The following is a 15,957-nucleotide window of genomic DNA, read 5'->3' as shown; positions in this document are numbered from 1 at the left end:
TCGTGAGAAACCTTTGGTTATATTACAACAGGCTTCATATGAATCCTAATATTATTCCAATTTTATTATTAAAAATTCCAAGTTATATCATGACTAGTCTTCTCCACACATGTACGAGGTGACCAAAAAAGTTGCTACTATTTTCAAAATGCTCAGCAAAGAAACAAAACATAAAGGAGAATTATAATATTCACCAAACTTTTAGATTTATTTATTTTTTTTGCCCCGGCAAACTTTTCCAACATCTCTGTTTTTTTGCAGGGGACGAAGAATTCAAAGTTTTGAGATATGTTTTGAAAACATTTCTTTCAGTCAAAACTGTCAGTTTTTTCCTGTTTTTTTTTTTTTTTTTTTTTCCTTGAAATATAAAATGAAAATATTGAAGAAGCTTATTCAATAACTATCTTTTTGATTTAAATTTTACATTTAGCTTTCTCTAATATTGGGTTGTTTAGTGATAATTGTTTAGTGATAGAAATATAAATAATTCTTGTTTTACCCAAAATATACAGTATGCATTGTTTTTCTTCCTTTCAAGAGGAAGTACAGTGAGGAAAAAAGATAGGTCCAAAATTATATTCTTATAGCTGTCAAAGAATACATTTAAATCCACTGTCAGCCATGGATTGTGGCACTTGACTGCATTAGTATGGTTATTTTTATTCCTGAAAGAAAGGTTTATTACAAAGTAATTTATATTCCCTGGCCCAGAAATATAATGGGCCTGAACACTGAAGTCCTGTAGAGCTTTTGAAGCTGGGACATGTAGCAAAGAGCATTTCAGACAATTTCAAAGAAACAAAAAAGAAACATTGGTACAAGGAAAGAATTCTGAGTCATCAGCTGTCAGTATTGAAACACATTTTTCTCACATTGTGCTATAATTGCTGGCTCTATTAATGTGATGTGTATTGCTTTGGTTATTGCTGATGTTCCAAAGTCAAATTATTGTAATTTTTTTCTTTGCCTTATCAAGAAAATTGTCTTTTTTTTTTTTTTTTTTTTTTTTAAGAGTCAGCTTGTTCCTCTGTGGTTTTCAGGATGAGGTATTATATGAATTTCTCACTTTAAGATTACTTTTTCTATTCATTTTAAACCCAGTCACATAATTTTCATCCTCATTTCCATTATGGACTTTCCAAACCTATTTGTTGTAGCACATTTAAAGGCATAGGCCAAGTAGTGCTTTCCATTTTATTCCCAATCCTGTTTTCCATGTAACCTCAAAAATAATACGTTGCCAGTTACATTTACCATTGGTGAATTGACCTGCGTATGGAAAGCCAGCATAAAGTGTGAATACCGTACTTTGAAAATAAGTCATATAAATTGACCGTAAATGGTTAATAGAACTCCCCTTCTTTCTATCAGTGTTGTACACCTTTTATTGTTTCACATAAACGAAAATCCAGGGTGAATATCCAAGATACCTGCTTTGCTTGTAAAATATCAGAACATGAATCAGTTCCTTGAAGTATAGCTAAATTTATGTAGGATTTTACGTTATCATTACTTATTTTTGACCTCTGAAGTAACCCAGTAGTTGTCTTGTGCTCATTTAAAAAATAGTCATTTGAATAATTGAATAATTTAAAGCTGGACGTGCTGGCATCACCCAGAGTCCTTGGCAAACATGTTGGCTGACTAACTGGGCCTTTAACAAAGTTAAGGAAATAAACTGTGAGTGTGTGTTTGATCTCTGCTTCTGAGGCTTTTGTTTCTATTACTACTCAGATTTTGAAGTGCGTTGTGTTACAGCTTTGTGACCTTTGGCACATACCTTCTTATCAGAATCTTAGATGGATTTTTATTTGTTTAGTCCTTTTCTCCATTTTCAGTCTCAAATTTTTCTCCATTTTTCAGTCTCTACCAGCACGATTGGTTTTAAGTACTCAATTAAGTCTGCAGTAGACCGCATGGAGAGCAATAGAGTTTTTTATTTCTGTGATGATCTTTGCTTTCAGGGTTGCTTGTGAGGATGGAGTCCTAAAAGAGAAAGGTGCATGCACTTCAATCATACAAACAGAAGAAACAAAATAATAAAAAAAAACATTGTTCAAAGGGTTTGAATGAAAAATGAAAAGGACACAAACCATTCCAATGACCTGCCTTTTAGCAGTGTGATATATGGGTGCACAGTGCTTATTTACAAAGTTCATGACTTCCATAAATGCTCATTTTTATCATCTGTCTTTCTTACTAACCAGAGAGAATAAAACAAGCAATAGAAATAAAGGTGTTTTTTGTTGTTGTTGTTATTTAGAGCAGTATCGTATAAGAAATAGTGGTGTCTTCTTTAAGGTTGCCTAGGTGGTTTTCTAAGAGACTGAAATCCTGTTTTCATTTTGTAATGATATCTAAAACAGCAGTATTTGTGCTTTCATTGTATTTTCTGTAAATCATATATTTTGTGTTCAGATGTGATTGATTTGTGAGGGTCACTGAACTGGGAGATTCATTGTGGATTTGTTACTGTCTTGCAGAGTAGTTCTGAATGGGTCACTTCTGCTTTCCGTGCCTCAGTTTCCTTATGTGATATGAGTGATATTCACTTGACCTGAGAATGGCCTTGCTAGATTAAGTAAGATTCATTTAATCTTGTATCCTGTCTCTAAGGCTTGACATTGGATACTTAGGAGACACTGTAAAGGGTAAGACAAACATACTTTTCCAAGCTATTCCTAAGCTTCCACCAGCTGGAGGCTCAAATGCTTCTTGCACTGGAAGTGAGGGTTGTAATTGTAATACCCTTATATGGATTCTTTTTTTTTTTTTTTTTTTTTTTTTCCATGTGCCCAGTTTGTCCAATAGCTTTTTGAAGCAATGTAAAACTTAAGCACTCAGAATATGGGCACAGGCTTACAAACTGCATCATTTTTTCACAGGCTTATGCAGGAGATCAGAAACTTTGCAAATACATTTTTTTCACAGATAAGCATGCACATTATTAGACGAAGTAAAAGCAAAATTAATTTGGTTAACATTTGAAGTGTATCTATGCTTGAGCTAAGATTACAAGTACAGGAGGTATAAGCAGCAGTTCTGCTACCCAGTGGCAGAAGACTCTGTACTACTCAAGGAATAAGGTGTTGTCCTAAGTATTCCTATGCTAAGGAGTAGAGAGAACAGTCAAGGCTCAAAAAGCCAGTTTACCTTTGTGGAACTAAAACATGGGAATTTTAGATGCCTGCCTATTTATGATTAGCTTTGATAGTGTGTTTTTTAAATGTTTTGATGTATGAGCATATAATTCAGTGTTCAGTGTGATTGAAGATGTCACACCCAGGTGTGAAACTTTTCATAATAAATAATGTTTTGTTTTTGTGTGTGGGGAGATCTAACGTTCAGAGGGCTAGAAGGGATGTTTAAGCCACCAATCTCATTGCTGTCGCAGTGTTCAGATAATACTTGAAGCGCTGTCATAAAGAGGAATGAAGTCTTTCAGAAAATTTTGAATATTGGTTTGAAGTTCTCCTTCATATTTATCACAGCATAGCACACACTATAGTTTACTCAGTTTCACAAGCAAGGTAACAAAAGAAAATCATGTTTTGTTACTCATTGATTCTAACAAAGATCTGGCTAATTAAACAGTTATGCTCAGGGGATTTTGTTGTTGTTGTTTTCATGTGCTTTATTTTTAATCTTTATATTAGTGGGTGGAATAAGTTTATCTATCAGAAAAGGTTGTAGGGTAATAACTTATTGTGATGATCAGTAGTTTCCAACATGGTTTTCATTTGAAACATGATAAATCAAAAGATACAAGCTTGTGCTGTAGTACTGTGTGCTACCTGCCTCTGAAGGGACTGAAAACTAAATGCAAAGAGATATAAATATGCGTATTCCTTGGGAGCGATTGGTTGGCTTTTCCTTCTGGGCAGCTGTTGGAACAAATCAGGTTGTGCCTAAGAGCACAATAAGGAAAAACTTTAATAAAGCGTAACCCTCCTGGAAGCTCTGTCATTTCAGCTATCATACTCGCTTTCAGTAATTTAGTCTAGGATTTACTGTTTTGTTGGAAGCCATAATGCTGAATTTCAAAACAGTTTTTATTTAAGTTTACATTTTCCAATGGATTCATCCACATATACCCACAGGAGGCCTCTTCTTACAGTAACAGTACGGTAACAGTAAAGTTAATTGAGGGTAGAAGTGGAATTTTAACTGTGTAGGTAGAATGCGTAACAAATAGTGCTACCTTCTGATTCTGAGATCGTGCTCTAAGCTGTCATTCCATATAACAGCAGAAAATTATTTTGTTGTACAGAGCGGTCATGTAGATTTCTATGCAATAATTGAAATAATTGAAACAATCCTTTTATTTATTTATTTATTTTTTCCCTGAAGAGTACTTGTTTTGTTTTATTTCAGTATCTTTGAATTTGATGTCTACATGATGACACTTAGTAGTTGCTAGAATTTCTTAGGTGTTTTAAGAATAGTAATGTGTTTAAGAAAAGTTACAGTGAACTGTTCATTTAACACACTGATACATAAACATGAAAAATTGAACTCTTGTTGATAGCTTAATAGCTTAATACACAAGAATCCTAACAATACATTAAACACTTTATTTTAAAGAAGTAGAAATTACGCAAGTGTAAAAATCAACATCTAGACTAAGTCCTTGGGTCAATGCTAAAAATTATTTAAGGAGAGTTTGAGGTGTGTTTCCTTTTCCTTGTTGGTGGTCAGTTTGTAGAACAGTATGGTGCATGTCTATGTCTACTAAGAGCTGCACACTTGATTAACTTGGTTAACTTATAATTTTGCTTAACTTTAGGTTGTTTTATTTTAGTAGTGTGTGTTTGGCAGATTCAGTTGTTTACATCACTGTCTTTTTAGAATGGTTTAGTGGAGGACTGGTTAGTGTTAGGTCAGAGGTCAGACTAGGTGATCTTGGAGGTCTCTTCCAACCTAGTCAATTCTGTGAATGTGGAAGCCTGAACTTCTTCTTGAAGAATTCAGAGCATGTGTTCATGCTGTGATGGCTCTGTAAGTTGAAGTTACCATCACAAGGGAGTAGGTGTGAGGAGCAGAGGGAAGGCTCTCGGTTCTGCCTTATTAGCAGTGCCGCGCTGCCACACTGGTGGTTGCGATGATGTTGGCTGCCAAAAACCTGATATTTTCCACTAAGGAAGGAGCAGCAGGTCCAGTTTCTGGGTGCATGTTGAGAAGTTTTACTGTATCACAAACAGCGTGCCTAATGGTGTTTGGAAACATCTGTCTTAGGGCACTGAGTTGAGCTCAGGAAAGAACTTTGGGCTGATCCAGAGCAGTGAAAGCTTGCCTTTTCTCTTACTTGGATTACAGGTTGTTACTGGCCAGAATTAGCTTCAATGATCTTCACTTCATTTGCTTCTTCTGGAATACTACAGTCTGTCTGAGGCCAGTCACATTGCTGTCATATTGAAGTAATAACATTTCAGCTGTTTGGTTTATTCTCTTGTTACTTTTCCTGTGGAGACAGTACCAAAGTGAATGATAGACTCTAAAATGAACTGTTTCATGCAACTTTTCCCAGGTACTGTGCGAGAGCTTGTCCCAGCCCCAAAGTTTAGATGGTTTACAATTTATTAGAGAATATGTGTTACCTGGTTGGACTAAACTAGATCTTTGCAGCAGGAAGTGGATATTACAGTTTCCTTCTGATTTTCATGCTTAGAAGTTGTACATTCAGTGTATGTTCAAGACTTAACTGTTAGTAGTGATCAAACACAGAACAGCAAAAATGGAATGGCATGTTAGGTGTTTGGCATTTCCCTTTTAAACATGCCATTTTAACAGTCTGAATATTATTACCTTTCTTGCAAATCAATTACATCAACTAATATATTTAACAGGACAGCAGGTAGATAGATCTACAATGTGTACAATGGATTTGATTTTTAGACTACTGTGTTAATAACTTCATCACTGATTTTAAGTCTGAGAAATAACGTGTGTATTCAAATTAATGACAGGTATGTGGAGGACAAGTTGAAAATGTGATAGATAAGTTGTAGGTTTAGTTTTCCTTACAGACCTTAAAAACTACTCCTCTCTATGTATTGCTGTAATAAAATACTAAATTACTCCTCTCCTTGTATAGTTGCAATGATTTGCATTGGAAGTAAGAATTAGAATGAAATTGATTTTTATAAGAAAGAATATATTATTGCATATGATTTCTTCTAAAAGTGTGTAACAAATATACTTTCAGTCTTAAGATTTTGGATCCCAAACAACTAAGAGGGAGGTATTTTTAGGAATATAACTGTTAAATGGAAAGTCACAACAGTTTATATACTGGAATTCTTAATACACACAGGTATCACAAGATTTCAGAACTGGGTTTCAAGGTGCAATGACTACTGTACAGTAAGAAAATGCATCTTCCTTTTTTCTTTTGCTTTTGTTCTATTGAATCACATAAATAGGAGTCAGTAATACTGGAGAAGGAAGATGATGAGTTGGCTTTCTGATAAATCCAACGCCAGAAAATACACTTTTGGTTTATCCCCAGCATCTGATCAGTATGGTTAAAAGGCATCGTAAGATACTTCTGGAGTATTGAAAAATTCAATCTCTCTGGAACTATTTTTAGTACTTACTGGCACTCTGTATATCTTCTGAGCAACTCTTTCTAATTTATTATTCTGAAATTGCAGTATTATTTATTATCGTCCAGTGTTCAGTGAAGGGGTATCTTCATTGTGTTATATCACACACTTTTCTAGTTTAAAATGGTAGTTCCACTGTTATTTTCTCGCAGAAGTGCAAAAAGGATAAGCTTTCATGATTTGGAAAAGCACAGCTTCATTCATTTCAAAAGCAAAAAACTGATGCTGTGGTAGTTATATGTCCCATATAAACTTTATCTTTTGAGTTTTACAAAACCCTGCAGAGGGTGAAGGCCTTGAGATACACTAACTATCATGTTCATTTTAGTAGTGTTTGCACTAGGCTTACATCTGTAAAAACTGTTTGTGAATGTTGGGAACACCTAACTGTTGAGAAATCTAATCACAAAGGAAGATCTCTATTACATTAGGTTATTTGTCGTTCTATTACATTTTGCCCACATTAATTGTAATTTTCCTGCAAATCTCAATAGATTGTATTTTTTAATGTCAAAGTTCATAATGCAGTGACAACAGACAAGAAAGTATGGTCTCTGCATGTGAAAGAATGTCCTTGTGATTAAAATCCAGAGAAGATACTCATTTATTTTCTTTGTGTTTCTGGATTTCAGAAGAGAGGGGTGTATGTGAGATATTCATGCCATACAATGAAAATTTCTGTCAACATTTTGTCCTAAAAGTGTTAACATAAAAGGAAGATACAGTGGTTTTACTCACAGCTGAACTTCAGTTTAAATGGGCCTCAGATCAAATAAGATACTCTTGCTAAGTATCTACCGGTAAAAGGTTAGGATATGGGCTTGAAGATGCCATCCGTTTAAAGAAATTATATACTTTTTCTTAGCTGAAATATTTTTTGGGTGGATAAGAGGGAACAAAATAATTTAATGAACATTAGTTTGCAAACATTTGTACTTTTTAACAAGCCAACCTATCAGAGGTTTTCTGTTTTATTTTATTTTCCATTTGTCATGAGCCAGATCTGTATGTGTCCATCACCTTCAATTCCCACTAAAGTTACCAGAAGCTGAGGATCCTGGACAGTCTCTGCTTGAGGGTAAAGGAATTTTCAGAAACATCTCAGTCGTTTCTATTTTCTTTTGTACAAGTAGCTGTCAGTTTGAATCCCCTTCTGCCTGAGAATACTGATATGCTTCTAGAGCAGGTAGTGAATAGGAGGGCATTAGGGGTTCACACTGCTCCAACACCCAGTCAGTATTCATCTGAGAGCTCTAAAATGTGGGATTAGGAGCCTAAGATACATTGCTTGGCTGTCGGAGTGAAATGAGGTGGTGATTTAGGAGCTGTTCTGAACAGCAGTTCAGAACTGTTGCCTGTTACCACCAAAAGCACAGTGATGCATTAGAGAATTACATGACTAAAGCAGTCATTTATGTTTATTTGAAACAGAGTGTGATAGTGATAGAAAAACATGAACAGAACTCATAGGAATCTTGACCCACAAATTAAAAGTCTGTAGTTGTTCTGACAAAGAGATAGTGTTTCAACTATGTAAGCAACTTTGCATCTGCAGAGTTTTTGCATTGTACAATTTTCTAATCTTTGCAATTTCATTTTCTCTTCTGAGGTACTGTCACTCAGTTCACAAGGTAACCAACTACATTAGTTACACACACCTAAGTAGCCTTTCTGTAAACTGTGCACTGATAGGTGTATTAACTCAGCACTCTTGAAACAAAACAGCTGTCTAACAGCTTTAATATTCAAGAATGCATGAACATGTTAACTGTACACTGTGAAGTATTCACAGACAAAAGATCTTTATTAGAGCCTCAATACTTAGGATATTATAGCTCTGAGTGTAGTAATAGGCACCAGTTATAGGAATTTGTATCCAAAATTGCCTATTGTGTAGAATGTTTTGTGTTAAGTGTTTTAGCCTGCCTTTGGGAATTCACATTTTCACATTCAAAGTGTCACCTGTGAAAGAAAACGCAAGTTTAATTTTCACCTTTTATTAAAAATGTTGTCCATTATATAGCTGTTGTCTAGTTTTCTGAATTAGAAATTGAAATTCTGCTACTATAATATTTTCTTTGATAATGCATCACAGTAGTTGTGTACCAGTTCTGTATGGCTTGACAAAAGCAGGCAAGGAAACAGAGGCTGAGACACATCTTTTAATTTTTAAGGAGCACTGCAAAGGTTTTCTGTCTTGCTAAACATGAAATAATCAGCAGTTGGCAAACAACTGCATTAATTTCTGGACTTGCTTAAAAGATTTTAGGATCCTTTGGATGCAAGATTGTGTTTCAGCCAAAGGTTTTATTATAAAGTAATTACTTTCAAGTAATTCAGGAATTCATTAAAATGGAAACTTGAGGTTGTGGTTTTTTTTTGTTTGTTTTTTTTTTAACATTTTATGTTAGCTGTTTTTGTGTGGTTATATAGCACAATATTCTTTCCCTTCCTCCAATTTTCCTGATTTCTTTGAGAAATTACTATGTTCTATCAACTTATAAGTGTAAGTATATGAGATGTTTTGGACACAACAGACCATACGACTGTAGCTGTTCTTTTTCCTATTTCTCTTGACGATGAAGCCTACTTTCCAATTTCTGTCCTGAAAGAACATTCATTATAATGCAAATGTAGTCAACATCCCACAGATTTTGTGAAATATTGTTATAAGAGACTGTGATACCTCAATGTGTATGAGGCAAGTTTATGTGTAGACTTCAGGTGCACCTTGCTACATGTAGTCCTGTCTGTAACACTTGAAGCTTTTATGGATTATTATGTTAGGTGTCCATGTTTCATTGTTTATGTATTTATTAACCTACCTAAATGTTCCATTTTTTTAAAACTCTCTAATTTTTTATTTACTTGGCAGCCCAAAACAGCTCCGAAAAGAACATTTGGATCCATTACAAATGACCAGGTAAATATACAGCAGGCAGAGTTCAACAAGTATGCCAGTTTCATCATTTAGAGATTATTTTATGCATGAATACTCTGAAAGGGTTGTTATAAAAATTGAATAAGGTAACAGAACTTATGGTTATGGCCCTGATAAAGAATCTTGTGATTAGGACTCAGAGCCTCTTAAAGCTAGTCTTGGCTCTGAGATGGGCATAGCTTTGTTCTGCCTCAAATAGCTAGGTTACATGGCTTGAGCTGTCTTTTTGGATTTAAAAAGTTAGTGTTTTTTATTTCTCACTCCCATCTTGCTATAGTTACGAAGACAAAGTAACAGATTTTTTTTTTTTAATCAATTAAATTAATGGTGAAGGGTACTATATAAATGTTAATTACCTATTATACTAATTCTCAGGACACATAGTCTTCCTAGTGTGAATGAAACCTTCAGATCACTGGGATAACATGGCGACTGAAGTATACTTCAGTCTGAATAACAATCTATCCCTACAGGAAATATTGACTTAACCGAAGTTTTGATGATGATAGATCAAAACTTAATCCTGAAAGTTTTCCTTCACATTTCTCTCAGGGTTTTTAACTCTCAATTTCTTTGCTTGTGCAGGAGAGAATTAGATATTTGTAATCTTCAAAATTTGTTTCCTGAATGTTTCATCATTTTGAGGACTGTTTAGAGTGGAAGAATTCTCTCTTCTTAGAAAATGTAGTTGTTAAAATGCAGCATATCACCATACCTAATCTTATCCATTAAACAATGTGAAGCAGATTTGTCTAAATTGGGAACAGGCATAATTTTTGTAACTTTCTCTTTATTTCAGTGGTTTAAAAAGGTGTATAATCCACTTATGAATAGTAAGAAATTCTGCTGAATATTGTTTTTTTCCATATAGAAAAAATAATCAAGTGGTAATAATTGACCTGGAAGAGCTCTTTGCATTCTTTTGTGTTTCTCCATTAGCTTATTGCTGGTAATGGAGAATTGACGCTCTTTTTTTTATATCAAGTCATATGCTCTAATTAAAAATATCTTTCTCATACTTGATAGTTAAAGAGAAGCAGAAATGTGTATGCATATGTATAGCTGTGTGTATTGAAGGTCTATATGAAGTGTTTGTTGTAGTTGTGGAATCTAATGACAGAATAATCAGTGCCCATCTGTCAAGTTGTGTACAAATAAAAAAAAACACATCAGCTATCTTTTTCTTCTTTTCCTCCAGCTTCTGTTATATTTTTCTGGAAATCTATGTTAAAATATAGAATATGTAATTCATCATTTCTCAGTAGTTCTGCAATTTATTTCAACTAACTTCTAGCCAGATTGGGTTTCCTCTTCATCTTCACACTTCACCTTCTTGAAGAGATCAGAGTAGAATTACCATTTGCAAAATTAACCTAATTGATTCAAAATGTAAATCTTACACTTCTTGTAAGAATAATCTTTGCATGTCTTCTGTTGAAGAACCCAAAGTTGTATTTTTTTTAATTGTTTCAAAATGTATTCCAGTTCACTTTAGACTGTCCCTAGTTGCAACGTAATGTTGTCACAAATGCTGTGTCAGTGGCACAGTAATGTTTGAAATGTGGATGAATTATTCTTTTCCATGGAAGAAATGATTACTTATGTAAGGTCAAATTCTGGCTTTGAGAAAACACATCAGTGAAAGAGTACAGCCTTACACAGAATTAGACCTACAAATGCATTCATTTAATGGTGGGTAACAAGATGCAGTGAATACAAATCTTTTAGCAACAATGAGAAATAAGGAAACTTGCATATTGGAAACATTTTCTTTCCCTTTGGTCTGAAGTGTCTCAAATTGGTTCAGAACACACATAATTAGGACTAAAGATGAGAGACAAGCACAATAAATGCAGAAAGAACCAGGCTAGAAGCAGTTGTTGCAAGAATGACACATACAAAGAAAATCCTAATTACTCAGCATTTTTATCAACGCTTTCTTCTCCTGTTTATCCCGTACACTCAGCTTTGATGATATGTGTTTTAGCTCTGCCCTCACGGAAAATATGGCTGCAAAACTGCCTTTACATCCTTTCTTCTTCTGAAGGTTGAGTGATGGGAGAATAGAAAAGAGGATAATTGTGATACTCTTAATCTCTGCTCATCTGAAGGCACAGCAGAAGAGGGAATCTAGCTCTAGATTCCAATTTTTGTATTAGCATACTCTGTCAACACAAGGGTTTTTAAAGGAAGCCATGTTTGTGCAATATGTATAGCATTTGCTATTCCAGGGGTGTTATGTATTCAACAATCCCCGTGAAAAGAAGTTATTATTTTCAAAGTGAATGTCATAGTTCTGTGATATTTTTTAAAATGAAAATATATCTTCTTTTCTCACTTGGATTGTAATTTTCACTACAAATAGAAAATAAATCATGATGAAGAAAGGAATAATTTTAAGGAATTTATGTATTTCTAATAAACTGTTATGGCTTAGTTTTGTCTGAACAATCTAATGACTAAATTGTATAGTGAGCCCCTCTTCGGTGATGTGGGTGGTGGTTTTTGCTATTTGTTTTGCATACTAGGGATTTCAGATCATGTCCAGTGTTGTTCCATGAACTGTGAAATAGTCCCTTTATCTTTGTTGTTTTCCTTGAAATTGAGGATTGGATTAGATCATCCAATGTATGCATACTACTTTGCCTTTGGACATGGTTGAACTTTGGCTACATTCGTCTTCTTAACACTCACTGGTACGGTACAGAAAGCAAATTACATCTGTCCAAGAATTCTAATTTTTTTTTATTTTTATTTTTCTGTAGAAAGAGAGCAATTGGTTTAAAAAAGAAACAAAGACAACAACAAAAAGCAATTTATTGTGTCTCCCTGCCCCCAAAACAATCAAACACAAAACCCCTGTTATTCTAAATTGGTTTCTTCACGTGTTTGCTCTGAAGCTTTCTTAAGGCTCCTGGTCTTAAAGCATAAATGGATATCGCAAACTAGCAGTACATACACAAATGTGTATTCCTGTATACCTCTACCCCCCATATCTATGTTTCATGACAATTTCAAAACATTAATGAGATTATTGTCTGCTTAATTATACTATTGTGCTAAAGTTTATTCTTTCTGTGTCTTGTAGGGTCAAAATGTGTTTGGTCTTGATATAATTGAGACACCTGAGGGAGATAAGTGGCCTCAACTGATTGTCCAGCAGATCCTGGATAGGGAGCAGAAGGATACCTATGTGATGAAAATTAAAGTTGAAGATGGTGGAAGCCCTCCAAGATCTAGCACCGCCATCCTGCAAGTCACAGTGACTGATGTGAATGATAATCGTCCAGTCTTCAAAGAAAATGACATTGAAGTTAGCATTCCAGAAAATGCTCCAGTAGGCACCTCTGTTTCTCAGCTCCATGCCACTGATGCAGACCTGGGCTCAAATGCACAAATTCACTTCTATTTCAGCAATCAGATCTCCAGTTTGGCCAAAAGGCTGTTTGCCATTGATAATGCCACTGGTCTTATCACCATAAGAGAACCACTAGACAGAGAGGAATCTCCTGTACATAAATTAACCATTTTGGCAAGTGATGGCAGTTCAACTCCATCAAGAGCAACAGTGACTGTTAATGTCACAGATATTAATGACAATGTCCCATCAATAGACACAAGATACATTATCAATCCAGTGAATGGGACAGTGCTTTTGTCTGAGAAAGCTCCACTTAATACCAAAATTGCATTGATAACAGTAATGGATAAGGATGCTGATCTGAATGGAAAGGTTACTTGTTTTACAGATCATGATGTCCCTTTTAGGCTGAAGCCAGTGTTTGATAATCAGTTTCTTCTGGAAACAGCCACATTTCTAGATTATGAAGCAACACGGGAATATGCTATTAAAATAGTGGCTTCAGATTCAGGGAAACCTCCCTTAAACCAGTCTGCAATGCTCCTGATCAAAATTAAAGATGAAAATGACAATGCCCCAGTTTTTACACAGCCTATTATAGGTCTTTCCATCCCTGAAAACAATGCTCCAGGTACTCAGCTAACCAAGATAAGTGCTACAGATGCCGACAGTGGGCGCAATGCTGAGATCAGCTATATTCTGGGTTCTGATGCACCCCCCATTTTCAACCTTGACCGCCGTACAGGCATTCTGACAGCAGTCAGAAAGTTGGACAGAGAAAAGCAAGACAGGTACTCCTTCACTGTATTGGCTAAGGATAATGGGATGCCACCCTTGCAGACCAATGCTACTGTGACAGTGTCAGTCCTGGACCAGAATGATAACAGCCCTGCTTTCACACATAATGAATATAATTTCTATGTGCCAGAAAACTTACCCATGTATGGCACAGTAGGGCTTATCACAGTAACAGATGCTGACTCTGGAGAAAATGCTGCGGTCACTCTCTCTATATTAAATGGTAGAGATAATTTCATTATAGATCCACTTACTGGTGTAATAAGGCCTAACATTACCTTTGATAGGGAACAGCAGGGGTCATACACTTTTCAGGTGAAAGCTGTGGATGGAGGAAGACTGCAGCGTTCCTCAACTGCGAAAGTGACCATCAATGTTGTTGATGTAAATGACAACAGGCCTGTTTTTGTTATTCCTTCTTCTAATTATTCATATGAGTTGGTTCCAACATCGTCCAGTCCAGGGTCTGTAGTTACTAAAGTCTTTGCAGTTGACAATGACACAGGCATGAATGCAGAGCTCCGTTACAGCATCATAGGTGGGAACTCTAGGGGCTTGTTTACAATTGACCAACTAACAGGCAATATTACTTTGAAAGAGAAGGTAATTACATCAGATCATGGCTTGCACAGACTGGTGATAAAAGTCAATGACCTAGGACAGCCGGAGTCTCTTTATACTATAGCTCTTGTGCATTTGTTTGTGAATGAGACAGTCACCAATAGTTCCTATGTACAAGAGCTAGTGCGCAGGAATATGGAAACTCCAGTTGGCCAAAACATTGGGGATGGTGAGATAACCCCACAAACCAATGATTATGTCAAGATCATAATTGCAATTATTGCAGGAACAATGACAGTTATTCTGGTAATTTTTGTTACTGCTTTAGTACGGTGCCGCCAGACGCCCAGGCACAAAGTTGTCCAAAAAAACAAGCAGAGTGGTGAATGGGTTTCCCCAAACCAAGAGAATAGGCAGATCAAGAAGAAGAAGAAGAAGAAGAAGCGCTCTCCAAAAAGTCTCCTGCTCAACTTTGTGACTATTGAAGAATCTAAGCCTGATGATCCTGGCCATGAGCACATAAATGGCACTTTAGACATTCCTGTAGAGCTAGAAGAACAGACTATGGGAAAATATAACTGGGCCACCACACCAACTACATTTAAACCTGATAGCCCAGATTTGGCAAAGCACTACAAGTCTGCTTCTCCACAGCCTACCTTTCAAATTAAACCTGAGACTCCTGTACCCCCCAAGAAGCACCACGTCATTCAGGAACTTCCTCTAGATAACACCTTTGTGGTGGGCTGTGACTCACTCTCCAAGTGCTCATCAAGCAGCTCGGACCCTTACAGTGTTTCCGAATGCAGCTGTCAAGGAGGCTTCAAGACCCCAGGCCCCATTCACACCAGACAGGTAATGGAAATTTTAAGGTTCTCTCTTTCTCCTTCACTTCTTAACTTTTCCATTCATATAGCTCTACCTCTAAGCACTGCATAATAACATTCTCTGCAAGGATTAAAAGTTTGAAAGGTCGTGTTTGATCCAGGCATTGAAATGTAAACAATTTGAGATCCATCAGTGTTAACGGGAAATAATTAAAGTGATTAATGGCTGTAAGGAAATGGAGCAGTGAATTATTTCACTGGTGGGTATTCCTGACTGCAGATGGCAGTATGGCACTTCCTGCATTACTACAGTACATCATGCAGCTCTGTGAGACAGAGGGGTTATGATACTGTCCTCTGTAGTATTGTATGCTCAAGAATTGAAGTAATCTAGGCCAGGTGGAAAGCAATAAAGCTTTACAGGATCTGATAAGTGGTTCTTAATATTGATGGAGTCTGGAATTGCAGCCTTCGTTTGGGCACAGCTTTACTTCAAGGTCCCTCAAAAGCAGGCAAGGATTTTCCTCTGAGAGCTTCAGTGCCATTTTCAGACTAGAAAAGTACTGGACTACTTAAATCTTGTAGAATCAGTCAACAGGCAAAGCTGGGGGAAAATTAGAAGCATCAGTATAATTCCTCTCACTTTTTAGCTGCTATGCTTGATAAACCAGATACTAGCTTCTCAAAAATTAAGTACAGCATATGAAATGTCTAAAGACTCCTTAATCTAAAATTAAATTAAAACGAGGACCTACAAGACACTATAGAAAGGCTGTAAGTCACTGGAAATTGAATTTAATTTCTATCCATGTACTGAAAAAAAAACAAACATTAATAATTAAACTTTGCTGTTTGTTTGCTTCT

General features: G+C 35.8%; 1 protein-coding gene across 1 annotated transcript in view; it reads left to right on the top strand.

Annotated features, from left to right (window-relative positions):
• PCDH11X (protocadherin 11 X-linked) overlaps positions 1-15,957 on the top strand; it is a 480,483-nt gene that overhangs the window by 59,581 nt on the left and 404,945 nt on the right. The window contains exon 3 of the mRNA XM_068696555.1: positions 12,635-15,121. Within this exon, the coding sequence (XP_068552656.1) occupies positions 12,635-15,121 (2,487 nt within the window). The remainder of the gene's footprint in view (positions 1-12,634; positions 15,122-15,957) is intronic.

This window comes from Anas acuta, chromosome 13 (genome assembly GCF_963932015.1).
Source record: "Anas acuta chromosome 13, bAnaAcu1.1, whole genome shotgun sequence".
Classification (NCBI taxonomy): Eukaryota; Metazoa; Chordata; class Aves; order Anseriformes; family Anatidae; genus Anas; species Anas acuta.
The sequence above is the reverse complement of the archived record's forward strand: the minus strand, read 5'-3'. Positions and strand labels throughout refer to the sequence as shown.